Raw genomic sequence first — 14105 nt, 5'->3', positions numbered from 1 at the left:
ACTTCACCCCTTTAAAGAGTACAGGGGTTTTTGGTAGATTTACAAAATTATGTGATGATCACCACTGTCTCATTCCAGAACATTTTCATCACTCCCTCACCCCCAAAAAGACCCTAGTTTCATTAGCAGTCACTCCCTGTTCTCCCTTCCCGCCAGACCTTGAAAACTACTAATCTACTTTCTGTCTCCATGGATTTACCTATCTGGACATTTTATATAAATGAAATCAGACAGTGTGGTCTTTTGTGGCTGGCCTCTTTCAGTTAGCATTACGTTTTCTTGATTCATCCATGTTGTAGCACGTATCAATACTTCGTTCCTTTTTATGGCTGAATAATATTCCATGTATAGATATATCACATTTTATTTATCCTTTCAATCAGTTGATGGACATTTATGTTTTTACTTTTTGACTAATGTGACTAGTTTTGCTCTGAACATTCATGTATAAATTTTTATGTGAATGTTTGTTTTCATATCTATTGGGAAGATTTCTAGGAATGGAACTGCTAGGTCATATGGTAACTTTATGTTTAACATTTTAAGGAGCTACCAGACTGTTTTCTGTAGTGGCTCTACCATTTTACATTCTTACCAGCAATGAATGAGCGTTCTGATTTCTCTAGTCTTTGCCAATGCTTGTTATTATCTGTCTTTTTTATTATCACCATCCTAGTATGTGTGAAGTAATATCCCACTGTAGTTTTGATTTGCATTTCCCTGATGGCTAATGATCCATCCACCGAGCATCTTTTCATGTACTCTGGCCATTTGTATATGTTCTTTGGCATTTATTTATTCTTTTTTTTCTTGGCATTTATTCTTAAGGTCCATTATAAGCATTATGCCCTATTTGGCATTGAGGAAGAGCATAAACATGTATCATGATGACCTTTGCCTTTCAAGAACTTGCAGTTTGGTAAGAGAATTATAATAAGTATGTAAGACAAGTTAAGGCTTCATAGACAAGGTGATGTTTATTCTGGGCCTAGAGATAGGTCGTATTTGGATACAAGACTTTCTGGACATTTGGAGTAATGTAAGCAAAGGCACTTTGTAATTAGAAAAACATTTTATCTTATAGTGCATTCTGAAGTGGTATGTGTAAAAGCCCTGCCCTTGCACTTGACACGTAGTGGGCTGTCATTATGCATTAGCTTCCTCTGCAGCTGCCCCTTTTAGCCCCTGCTCTGTCCTCTACGACTACACAGCTTCCTTTCCTATTTCAGACATTTAAATATTAGGAGATAGAACCCCAAGCTAAATAAGCCTTGGTTCCCTAAACTGTGCTTTCAAGTCTTCTCCCCATCCTAGTCATTTCCTAATGCAATAGCCCCCAGATTTTGGTGCCATTTCTGAATTGTGGCATGACCACAGTTGTGAGGAGCAGGGCAGTCATCCCCTTTGTTACAGATTTTATGCTTCTATTAATATGGCCTGAATTTGCACTAGGTTTTTTGGCAGCTGCATGGTACTCCTAGATTCTGTTAAGCTTGCAGTCAGCCCCGTCTGCTGAGAACCAGGCCTTCCTGTGCTTCTTCAACCTTTTTATTGGTTTTGTTTGCCAAGCTTGTTTTAACCTAAAGGCAAGATCACTTTAAAGCATCGTATTGGTGTTTGAGTATAAAAGTTGTGGAGCTAGTGCAGAGACTACCGTGAGCAAGAAGAGGGATGGATTGGCCTATCTCATCTTGAGTCTGGGAGAAGAGGATCTCTTCTAGGAGAGAAGGTTCTAGAAAGCGGAACTAATCAAAGAGTATCTCCATCCCTCAGATCCTTCCTTTCTACTTAAGGCTCTCCTTCTTTATCATTTTTTGTCATTGATTAGTCCCACCAGATTCCTGTGGTGTGCTGGCCCCAGGTTAAATGTGGGAAAGAAGCGTGAAAAAAATGGGATATGTGCCCTGAAGACAGTGTGGTTCAGCAGAGAGAGCATGGGTCACAGTCCCAAGCTGCCACTTACTGGCCAGTCACCTTTTTTTTTTTTTTTAAGATTTTTATTTTATTTATTTGACAGAGATCACAAGTAGGCAGAGAGGCAGGCAGAGAGAGAGGGGGAAGCAGGCTCCCCGCTGAGCAGAGAGCCCGATGCGGGGCTCAATCCCAGGACCCTGAGATCATGACCTGAGCTGAAGGCAGAGGCTTAACCCACTGAGCCACCCAGGCGCTCCCTTTCTTTCTTTTTTTTCTTTTTTAAGATTTTATTTATTTATTAGAGAGAGAGTACGAGAGGGGAGAAGTTCAGAGGGAGAAGCAGACTCCCCACAGAGCCAGGAGCCTGATTCAGGATGCTATCCCAGGACTCCAGGACCATGACCTGAGCCAAAGGTAGTTGTTTAATCAGTTGAGCCACCCAGGCACCCCTGGCCAGTCACCTTAAGCAAGTTTTTAACTAGTCACAAGATCAGATGAGATCATAAATGTCAGGTGCCTGATACATAATAGGCCGCTCAAGAAGTGTGAGTTCTTTGACTCCACCATTCAAGAGCTCACCACCACACACAGAGCCAAGTATGCTGTGTGCTCACTGGCCCTTACAAAGAGCTCTCAGAGCACCATGATACTTATAGCGCTTATTTGTGGGCTTGTCCTGTTTCCCCACCCCAATTCAGACTGGGAGCTCCTTGTAGGCAAGGTCCATGTCTGTTTCATCTCTGGACGCTTAGTGCCCAGCACAGAGCCTGGCTTGAAGAAGGTGCTACTTAAGTTTTGTTACTGGAATGAACCTGATCTTTGCCCCCACTTGTCTAGGAGTCCAGGTATTTTTTTTTTTTTTAAGATTTTATTTATTTATTTGACAGACAGAGATCACAAGTAGGCAGAGAGGCAGGCAGAGAGAGAGAGGAGGAAGCAGGCTCCCCGCCGAGCAGAGAGCCAGATGCAGGGCTCGATCCCAGGACCCTGGGATCATGACCTGAGCCGAACGCAGAGGCTTTAACCCACTGAGACACCCAGGTACCCCTAGGAGGCCAGGTATTTTTTGCACAGTCATCTTTACTGAAAAGCTCATGCGGTTCTGGACCTTGGCAGTGGTGGTTCAAGTGCCAACCCTGTTTGGGAAGTCTGAGCCACTTGTGTGTCACTGCCATGCCACACATGACAAGCTTTCTGGAAACCCAGCCAGCTGCCCAGCTGCCTTCCGTAGCAGCCTAGAGTCCTGCTGTGGTGCCAGTAGGTGGCGCCCATGGCCCTTCCCCACACTTCAGCTGCCTAGACAGGGCTTTCCTTCTTATCACCAAGTTGCCAGGGCAGCTGGGGACAGAGCATATATATAGCCCTGGGCAGTGGTACCCAGACAAGGGTGCCCTGGGCCGCTCCCTCCCCTTTCTAGCCTTGTATTGTTGCTTTTCATGTTTTATTGCATCCCAGCCCGGGACACACTGCTTGGGGAAACACAGAGATTTCCTCAGGAGGACCCTAGGAGGTCATTAGGGGAATTGGGTTTCTGCCTGTCCTTTCTGGCACATCTCATGCCTCTGCCTCCAGAAAGTTGACCCTGTGGTTCTGTTGCTCTGACCTACACTCACATTGTACCCTCTCCAGGGTTCTCCCTTATATTTTAGCTGTTTTTCAGGTGTGGAGCTGAACAGTGAATGCCTTGAAGGCAAGGACACTGGAACTTATCCTCCTCAGAATCCTATAATAACCACAGTCTCATGAAAAGTGGAATGAATGGGTGAATAATAGGAGATGGGTTCCTCAAAAAATCGTTATCTAAACTGAAGGACATTCTACAAACAAACTAGCCTTACTCTACAGAAGTGTTAGAATTATGGAAATCAAAGAAAGCCTGAGCAACTATTCTAGGTGAAAGGAAACTGAAGACACATGCAATATCTGATTCTAACATTGATCCTGGCTTATATCTGTTTTACAGGGGAAATTGCTATAAAGTATATTATTGGGGTAGTTGATAAAAATATTTTATCAATGTTAAGTGTCCCAAATTTGATCCTTGTTGGTTAGTGGTTATGTAAGAGATTAGCCTCATCCCAGGAAATATGTGCTGAAGTATTTAGGAGTAAAGGGTCATAATGTTTGAAACTAACTCTCACATGGTTCAGGAAAAATAGAGAAAAGGAGTGGTTAAGCACAAGCGGCAAACGTAACAAGAATCTGAAGGAAGGACAGAGGCTGAGGTTTTTTGTGCTATTTTTATAACTGCACTGTATGCTTGACATAATTTTAAAATAAAGTTTAAAAAAATAATCTCTGCACTTTCATGTGTGTCAAGTTCCTGCTAGAAACTATGAGATATGGGACGAAGAATGGTCACCCAGCATTGGAGTTCATTCTGTTTAATCTAGCAATATTCAGTGAGGGTCTGATACAGCTCCTCTGCGTGTACTTATGAACAAGTAGAACACTTGTGGTAATGACAATTAACTTTTGCAAAATATAAGTGCTTGACATAGCTATTTTGGTCAAACTCAGCACCCTTATTAGGTGGGTCTTACAGGCTGATAAGGTTAGGTGACTGAGGTTCAGAGAGGTCAACATAACCTGTCACAGTCACACAGCCTGGAAGAGACAGATACAGGCTCATATCCAAATTAGTGTAGTTGAAGGCTGATGCTTTGTGAACCTCCATGTTTGTATGTATATAGAAGAAAGGACTGGACTGATTGATCTTTGCAGATCATTCTTTACATCTAGGAATTTAAAACCTATATGATAGGAAATAACTAGTTATGAAGCTTGCAGGCTGTATAAATGCCCGTCTTTCTCCTCCCTCATTGCTCACCCGCTTCCCTTTGGAGCAGTTCTGATATGGCATTGCTGGAGTGGTCCATCTCCCTAGTAAGAAGAGCATCTTGAGAGCTTCCTAGAGGACGGGTCCCAAGAGGGGCCTTGAAGGGAATGCTTAGTTCAAGTAGCAAATGCAGAAGATGCCAGAGAGGCCTTGTGTTTGTGGGGTTAGAGCAGTAGAAGCCTGTCTGAAGTCCTCCTTCCTCCCTTGCCCTGCCCCTCTCAGCCCTGGCCTACCCGGTAGATAAGGCGCAGATGGAGGCTGTGTGTGTGGATTCTAGCCCCAGGCGCCTTGCTTCTGCTCGTCAGCCTGGCCTGGTGCTGTTATTACTGTAAACAGGACCTTCTGCGAGGCTCCAGCCAGAGCCCTGTTGCCCAGATAGTGATCATGATTGAGTCTGCATGGCTCACTGCTTCCAGGCCTCTGATGCAGGTGGGCCAGGGCCCCCTCCCCAGCTGCAGCTGAGAGCCAGTTAATGCAAAGGATCCGGAAATCAGTTGGAACAATGCACGATTGAAGTTCAGTGGCCGCTTTGTATTGATTGGTCATAAAGAAAGAGGAAGAAAAATCAAGTGGTACCTCCTTCCCCTGAGTGGAATAGCTGGTTAGCCAGAATAACTCAAAACTGCCCATATCCCTGTCTGGGACTCTCCCTCCTACAGACAGCAGCCGGGGGACTTGTCTTTTCTTTGGAAGTCTTGCTAATGCCTGTTCTGTTAGGAATCCACTTCTCAAATTTTGATGTTATATGTATTTAGAATCCTGAGATTCTAGGACTGGCAGGGACTTAAGAAATCATTTGTTCTGTTATTTTACCACAGAGAAATGGGAGGCGCAGAGAGACAGATCTGGATCACACAGCTAGTTACCAAGAGAGCTGTGACTAGAATCCATGGTCTCTAGCTCCAGGCCTGCATCTTAAGTGTCCCCAGCCCTGAGCCTGAGAAGCTACACCCACACTTTCCCACATATACACAAGAGCCCAAGTTCTTTGAAAAAGACAGGCCCACCAGTACAGAACAGGTAACTTCCAACACCAAACTGAGGTATTGGTGAGTGTGTAGGGATGTGCTGTAGATATGTACTCATTCAGCCCACGTGTGGCAGTGGTGTGAGCGCAGGGAGTGAGGAGTCTGGAGGGCCATACTCACTGGGGGCGTGGGGGACACAAGGAAACTGCTAAGTGTTAATACAGGTTAGCACAGGCTTCTTGCAGAAAGAAAGGGGAAGGTCTTTTTCCTCCACTAAGAAAGTTTTGCTTAAAAAAGCAATAGTATATTCATTGCTACAGATAAATAAATAAATAAAATTTAAAAGAATGCAGAAGCACTCAAGCAGGAAGGGAAAGTCTGACCCTCTCATCCCCTTTTCCATTAATTGTTTTGTGTTTGGTCCCCAGACTTCAGAACCCTACTGGATCCCTGATCACGCAGCTTTGTTTCCCCTGCTCCCCGTGATGTGTTAGTCTCCTATGGAAATCTCAGGTCTTGAGCTAGGGTACCCTTTTTCTACCACTGTCCTTGCCTGGGGATTTGAGACTGTTTATTTATCAATTTTATTTATCAGTTCTATGTACACCTTTCACACGTATCCTCCTTTACTGTTCCTTCCTTAAAAGGGGGTAGGTACTAATTGGAAATAATAATAGCACAGGCTCTTTTGTTTGTCCAGTGCTTTATTGCATGGCTAGTATTTTTCTGTATTTTGTCTCATTGTTTCTTCATGGTACCCCCATGTGACCTATAGCGTAGGGCTGCTGGGGTCCTCTCCATTTTTAACAGATGTGGAAACAGGCTCAGAGAGCATGAGCTGTCACTCAGATGAAGAGACCAAGTGAAGTTCAGAGAGGCTAGGTCATTCATTCATCCATTCCTGCCCACCCAGTAAGTGCTGGAGCCTGCATGTGGACCAAATCCATCCTGCTTCTTCCCCTGCCCCCCCACTACTGCCTGAGATCTGTGCAAGAGCTGGGCTTCTTCTCCTGACTTCTAGTGTGACCTTCTCCTTGTTCACTGCCCTGGACCACCCCCAGTGAGTGTCACCCACTACTGCCCTGCCAGGCAGGAGACCTAGTTCATTAGGGAAGGGTCTTCTATAAGTCTGCAGGGATCCCAGAAAGGCCTGCAGTGCCCAGCCCCTGGACACAGGCTGCTCTGCCCTGAGTGGCAACCCGCATTAAGCATTCCACTCATCATCTCAGGGATGATGGAATCCTAACCTTTTCGGAGACACCATGCTCTGTCACAAGCATTGCTCTTTTTAAAAGAGATTAATTCACTTGCCGTATTTTGTCTGTTGGTGAAAATCACAGGGGAGAGCAGGAGTGGCTTTCTGAGGCCTCAGAGGCCCTTTCAGCCACTCTCAGCAGGCAGCCACCCTCACGCCCAGCTGGTCAGCTACTTTGAAATGACTGCCCACTGGGCATTCACTTGCAAAGCAACAAATGAAATGGAGGAGACCTGTGTGTGTGAAATGCTAACTTTGAGGGCTGCTCTGTATGGAAGGGAGGTGGGGGAGGGGCCCCACCCAGCTCTGAAGGAGGAAAAGTTGTAGTTGGCTTTGCTTGCGGTGCTTTGTCTGTTGGTTCTGGTCTTCCCTCCTCCGTCGATTTGACAAGTGCCGCCACTTTATGGAGTGCTACTGTGTGGTGTCACTTTTAATCCTTACAACACCTTGCACAGTAGAGATTAATATCCCCCATGCCCCAGCTAGTAAGCAGCAGAGCCAGAATCTGAACCCCAGCCCTTGGACTCCAGGGTCATTGCTTTTTCCATTACACCGGAGGCCCAGGAGGCTGCAAAGAACAACGCTCAGTCAGGATGCTGGGTAGGGCTCAAACCCTGCAGTGTCGCCGAAGAGCACTGAGATTTGCCTCCTAGAAGTGACGCTTCAGGTTGGTGGTACCCTTTCCCTCAGGTTTCTGTGTCCCCTCTTGAAGCCCGTGTGGACCCATGAGGAGGCTGAAGCTCAGGATGAGATACCTTCCCTAGCATGTTAGAGGAGGCGACGGCAGCCCTGAGTAGAGCCCCGGGCGCCTCCCCTCTCTGTGCTCCTTCAGCTCTGGTCATTGGCAGGATCGCAAGTTTGGAGAAGCCCTTTTTCCTAGCAGTCCTCCTGTTAAAAGAAAATCCTGCATTGTATGGAAAAGAAAGTAGCTCAAAATTGTTGCTAATCAGAGACGCAAGCTAAGACAATAACGTGAGATCCCTTTAGACTTAAGAGGCTTGCAGTCAGTAGGAAGCTGGCAACTGCCCAGTGTTGGTGGGGAGAGCAGTGCACAGGAACATTCCTGTCCTGCTGGCGGGAAGGTAGATGGAGCAGCTGTCCCGGAGAGGACCCTGGCACAGTGGCATCAAACCAAGTAACTGAAACCCAGGTATCCCACTGCAAATGCATGCCCCAGAGAAACAGACCCATTCAAGAGGGCACATGTAAGACATTCTTTGAGCATCACTTTTGGAGGCTGGGACATGGAGGCTTCCTGAGTGGGTGTCAGCAGAGAGGGAAAAATCTGGTGGATGGGCTCTGGAGAACTATATAGCAATTCCTAAAAATTGAATTATTGTATACCTAGCAGTATGAGTTTATCTTAAAATGCAATTTCTTGTGAAAAGAAGTAATAAATGCATATGTGTATATGTATATAAAAAAAAAGCCTTGCTCGGTTCAGGTTCTGGAAAGCAAGAACCTTTGTCTTGTGTCCTCCTCAGGAGCCAGCATGCAGCTGGGCACAAAGTAGGTGTGTACACATGTTTGTTGAATAGATGAATAGAGGAGTGCCTGGAGACAGGCTGGCTGAATTATCCAGGTCATCCTGTGTGACACTGTCTCTGAATCCCTGGGTATTGGCCAACCTGCTGCTGCCAGCTTCAAACTAGAACATGTTGGTCCATCGAGGAAGGGGTGGGGGGTTGGGGGGAGGAAGTAGGTAAGCCGGCAGGCAGAAGTCACTCTGTACTGAACTCTGGCTATACTCCAGGTACTGGGCTGGGATCCCAGCAAAGTAGAGATTTGATAGGTAAGAAAACAGACTCAGAGAATTGATTTGCCCAGGATTATCTAGCTGGACGAGAATTTGAATCCAGGTCTAGTTTATTGCAAAGTCCTTTATTCATCCTTTTCATTACACTATACTTGGCCTCAAGGGACCCCTTCTTCTGTCCTGCTTCCAGAGCAGAGCTGCTTCCAGAACTCTCAAGAGGTCCCCCCTCAAGGGACCCCTTCTTCCGTCCTGCTTCCAGAACTCTCAGGACCCAGGCAGGGGAACATGGGCCTGACCCACTGGAGAGAGGAGGGATTCTTACTGCACTGAGTTTCTCCTGGCTGTGTCCTGCTTTCTCATTTTCCTTCTCTGGCTTATCTCCTTTGGTCTCCTATTACAGCAGCCCCCAAACTGTCTTCTTGTCCCCGCTTTCTACTCTCTTCCCTTTCAGACTCAGCTTGCTTAAGCTATCAGGTTAATTTTATAATTTCTTTTGCCCAAAACCTTCGGTGACAACCCCTCTGCCTGTGGTGAGGGTCTAAGGAACACCAAAGAGGTTTCCTCTCTGTTGCCAGCTTTAGTTGATTAATGATGGCTGATTGGAATGAGTGTTGAGGAGGATTCTGAGGCTTTTTCAAAGGCTTCAGAGGACAGAGCTGCCAGGAGGGAGTCATGATTCTGACTTCAGTGCAGGAGTGCAGGAGAGTAGTATGCATGCCAGGCATTTGTCAACCCTTTAGACTGGGTTTTTAACCTACGATCTGTTACTGATTTCATGAAGAGCTGTGAACTCATGGACATTGTAAAAAGAAAGGAGGAAGGAAGGGGGTGCCTGGGTGGCTCAGTGGGTTAAGCCTCTGCCTTCGGCTCAGGTCATGATCTCAGGGTCCTGGGATCGAGCCCCGCATCGGGCTCTCTGCTCAGCGGGGAACCTGCTTCCTCCTCTCTCTGCCTGCCTCTCTGCCTGCCTCTCTGCCTGCCTGTGATCTCGGTCTGTCAAATAAATAAATAAAATTAAAAAAAAAAAAAAAAGAAGGAAAGAAGAAAAAAAGGAAAAATTCTTCTATGGGTATATGTGTTCTCATGAACTTTTCTGGAGAGAGTCATCAGCTTAAAGCCTGTGGCTCAAAAAGGTTTATGCCCACCACCTTGGTAGCTTGGCTTTAGAGGTCCTGTTTTAGGTCCTGCATACCTTGGCAGCTGCCTGTTTCTCTGCTGTGAGCTGTCACCTGGATGGATCTTCCTGAATCCATTTATATCTCTGAACCTGCCTTCCCATTGCTTCCCTGCTTCTGTCTTGTTACTTTCGTCTGGACTGGCATGCACTTCCTCCCTTGTCTCTAAATTGTTCTTGTTCTTCAAGGCTTCAGAAACCTCTTTGTTTTGCCTTAGCTGGTCCTGATTTTCTAGCCTCCTGGACTGAGGACCAGAGAAATGAGGCCATCTGATCAGAATCACAGGATCAGAACTCCAGGCTCTAAGCTTTCTGACCCATGCGCTTTGCACAGCACCTGCTAAACCAGGGAAGGTTTTGTAAATTAAGGAGGTTTTGTACAAAAAGAGGGGTTTTTTGTCTCATAGGGCTCTTAGTCACTTTAATATTGTTGTGCATAGAAAATTGTTTCTGGTGGCACCTGGGTGGCTCATTTAGTGTCTGCCTTTGGCTTGGGTCATGATCCCAGGGTCCTGGGATCGAGCCCTGCATCAGGCTCCCTGCTTGGCAGGAAGCCTGCTTCACCCTCTCCCACTCCCCCTACATGTGTTCCCTCTCTCACTGTGTCTCTGTCAAATAAATAAAAAAAACTTAAAAAAAAAAAAAAAGAAAATTGTTTCTGCAAAAAGAAGCGTAACTGTGTGACAAAGAGGCCTAGGAGTTTCACTAGAAGAAATCCTCCAAATTAGAGGGGAGAGATGAGGGTTTCCTGACCTCCTCTCTTGACAACCCTCCCTCACGTTTTGGGCCCAGTCATGCTGCCTTCTTCTCTGGGCAAGAGGCTTTACCTCTGCCTGTTATACTCCTTCCTTTCCCTCGATCCCATTTGAGTGGCTAGCTGTCTGGCATGACCTCCTTAGGGAGGACTTTTGGCTCACTGAGCCTGGGTTATGTTCCCTGGGTGTGCACCTGGACCCTGCGCTCCTCCTTTCACAGAGCTCTTCCCATGCATACTTATGTGCTTGCTGTCCAGTCTCTCCCTGCACTCTGACAGTGCCTATTACCTCCCTGCATCAGCACAGGCCAGGTGAATCCTACATGCTCTTCCTCCCAAGCCTTCATCACCTGCTTGCTTCAACCCTCACCGAGCTTTTATTTGGCTTGGTCCAGATAAGCAGTTACTGCACATTGTGACACAAGAATGGAGCTAGGACTCAACCCCGCCTCCATACTCTCTGCTGGTGCCTTTCATTTGGAACCCACTGAAGAGTCAGTGGCCTCCCAGTTCCCCAAACACCCTCCACTATTCCTCATAAGCAGATCCTGCCTTGTTGATGAATCGCTCTTGGCTTTTTTTCTGTTCCCAGAACCCAGAATTTAGGATTTTAGTGATATATTTAAAGCCTTGTTAGTTTATCGAGCAACGATTGAACTCCTACTATGTGCTAGGCACTGACCTAGAGAATCAAATGGGCTCATGTGGACTTTCCTAGAAACCTAATCCAGCATTTCTAATACTCTTCCCAACGGTCCTTGGATTCAAGATTTTCAGTTTCCAAATAGCCACCATACAGAGAAACCTGAGGATGTGTTCCTTTTGTAAACTGGGAACTACCTAGATAACCAGTGTCATTGGGCATTCAGTGCTGAACACAGGGAAATTCTAAGGACGGAAAAGAGATCTGTGGACTGGATGAGCCAAGGAAGACTTCACAGGAGGGAGTTCTCAAACGGGATTGAACCCCATAGCATGCTAGTAGGATTTGAATGGGCGAAGAATCAGGGAAAGAGCATTCTGGACCAAGGAAGTGGGAGTGTCAAGGTATTAAAGTAGGGAAGGCACATTATTTCCTTGGAAGGCTGAGAAGATAACAGCAGGGGGTCAGACTCATTCGAGTTAAAAGAACTGGGGTGTGTATTTAGTACTGTGACTATTTCCAGATTCACCCAGCCTCCCTGTTTTTTGACGATTTCATTTCTTCCACTCCTACTTCCATGATAAGCCATTTACTAAAAATATTCCTCTGTCTCTTTCTAGGCTCTTGTCGGAAGGTGCAGATGTTAATGCAAGGCACAGACTTGGCTGGACAGCACTCATGGTGGCAGCCATCAGCCGAAATGACAGGTGAGAAATCTTCTTCCACACAGGGCTCCCTTAGCCTGATCCTTGCAGACCACATTCCAGAACCCTTTCCCACCCTTGTTTGTCTCTTGCTGTCTTCCCCAGAGTCAGGGTGATGGACTGAGCTGAAGGTCAAGTCTACACCTGGTGTAATGAAAGTATAGGAGATGGGGAAAAGGCAGAGATAGCTTTGGATCCTGGCTCCATCTTTCATTTGCTTTGTGACCTTAGGTGAGTCGTTTGCATTATTGAAGCCATGAAATGTTTGCAGGGCTGTGTTAAGTGGTTGAAGGTACACATGTGAGTTCTGTTCATGTTTTCATTATCTACCACCTGTCCATGTGGAGGAATCTAGTCACTGTCCCCAGCGAGGGCTCCACTGGGCTATTTCTTTGGAGATTCTGATGGAAACTAGGGAAGGGGGTACCCCCTCCCTCCCATTAGAAGCCCTGCTATTTTCCTGCCCACTTCCCCATTCCCTCTGAGAAGCTATTTTGTAAAGGTTGAAATAGTCCCCTATGTATAGAGTGTTATATCCAGTTCTCACAACTGCCACAATTTGCCAGAATTCTCATTTTGCAGCTGAGAGAACTGAACCCCAGTAAGGTAAGATGATTTGTCTGAGGTCACACAGACAAGAATTAGAATTTGGTCTGGCTGCCTGCAAAATTTGTGTTTTACTTTACCTCATTGCTGCCTCCCACTGGCAGATCCGGGATCCTACTTCTCCTTCCCAGTTTCTAGCTGTAGTTATGCAAAAGAATTGATTAAATAAGAGCAAAAAGAAATGCTTTCAAAGAAAGCAGACTGGGCACTCTAGTAGCTGTCATGGAAGTTGATAGTTTGAAGTGCCCAGTTTTAATTTTTCCTTTAAGCTGATCATTAATGCTTTTGTCTGCCACTACTGGCTTCCTTTGGAAGGATCATAAATGTCGAAACCGACGAAACAGGGACTTTATAATATAGAGGTGGCACTGCCTTAGACAGGCTGAGAGACTTAGCTGTATTGGAGATAGGACTCTCTTCTCTGTTCCTCTGTCCTGAACCTGTTCTCAGCATTCCATTTCCTTATTTGCCTCATAAGCTCCAAGCAGTTGAGAGGAAACTTGGTGTAAATAGGCTTTGCAGTTGAGAGGCTTGGAATCCCGTCCTGGTTCTGACCTTTAGTTGAATTTCAGAATTCTGTGGGCCCCCTCTTTCTCCACCTGAAATCAGTTATTTTCACAAGCATTTGGTAAATACCTACTCCTAGCCAGACTCTGTGCTAATCACTGTAGAATCGGAGACCTTGGGAACTCAAGGTCCAATGTGGAAAGGAAAGGCAGGTAGAGACACAGAGTCTAGCATGACCCATGATATCAGAGCCATGTGGACAGGATATTATTAGAGCAGAAGGTGTGAGTGGACTGACTCTGGCAGCAGAGTAGATTCCCGCTGTATTTTTATGAGAGCCCAGTGAGGTAGTGTATCTGTCACCTGTTGCACATTAGTCCTGTCTGCACAAAAGCGTGTGTTTATTCTGCCACTGATACTCCACCCACCACCACCTCCACCCCACCCACCAGTTTTCTTTTCCAGCTTTGGGGGGTCTCCATCCACAAGAGATAGCAAGCAGGTGGTGGAGAAAATGGAAGGGGGGGAGTGTGGCCCTTCTAGGTGTAGTATTTCCACTACTGAGACAGATGAGGAAATAACACTATACTTAAAGAGTATTGTCAGTCAGTGTGCAGATAGCTGGTAGATGTGCTGTGGGGACACTTTTCTCTAATTCTAATGACTTGTTACCTTAACTGATTGCCCTGTCTTTATCCAGTGCCATTAGCAATTCAGTGATGCTTGTTGAGCAAAGTGAGAGTGTTGGCTGGTATTTACTTGTTTGGGTTCTTAGGACTAATTATTGGTGTTTTAAACATGCATTTTGTGTCCTCTTCCTTCCAGTGATTTTTATTAAAAGTAGCATACCTTTTAGTTTAATTTATTTATATCACAATATTTTGGGGGGACCTACTGTTTTCCAGGCACTATTCTTGACAGACAAAGATGCCTACCCTCGTAGACCTTATGTCTATACTAGTGGTGGTCCCTAGATGGAGAAGGC

At 45.9% G+C, this 14105-nt stretch overlaps 1 protein-coding gene across 1 annotated transcript in view; it reads left to right on the top strand.

Moving 5' to 3' along the window:
* Nucleotides 1-14105, top strand: part of CLPB (caseinolytic mitochondrial matrix peptidase chaperone subunit B) — a 148578-nt gene that overhangs the window by 16989 nt on the left and 117484 nt on the right. Inside the window, exon 3 of the mRNA XM_046016486.1 lies at nt 11924-12010. Coding sequence (XP_045872442.1) covers nt 11924-12010 — 87 coding nt within the window. The remainder of the gene's footprint in view (nt 1-11923; nt 12011-14105) is intronic.

Source organism: Meles meles, chromosome 8 (assembly GCF_922984935.1).
Source record: "Meles meles chromosome 8, mMelMel3.1 paternal haplotype, whole genome shotgun sequence".
Lineage (NCBI taxonomy): Eukaryota > Metazoa > Chordata > Mammalia > Carnivora > Mustelidae > Meles > Meles meles.
This window is presented reverse-complemented; position numbering and strand designations above follow the sequence as displayed.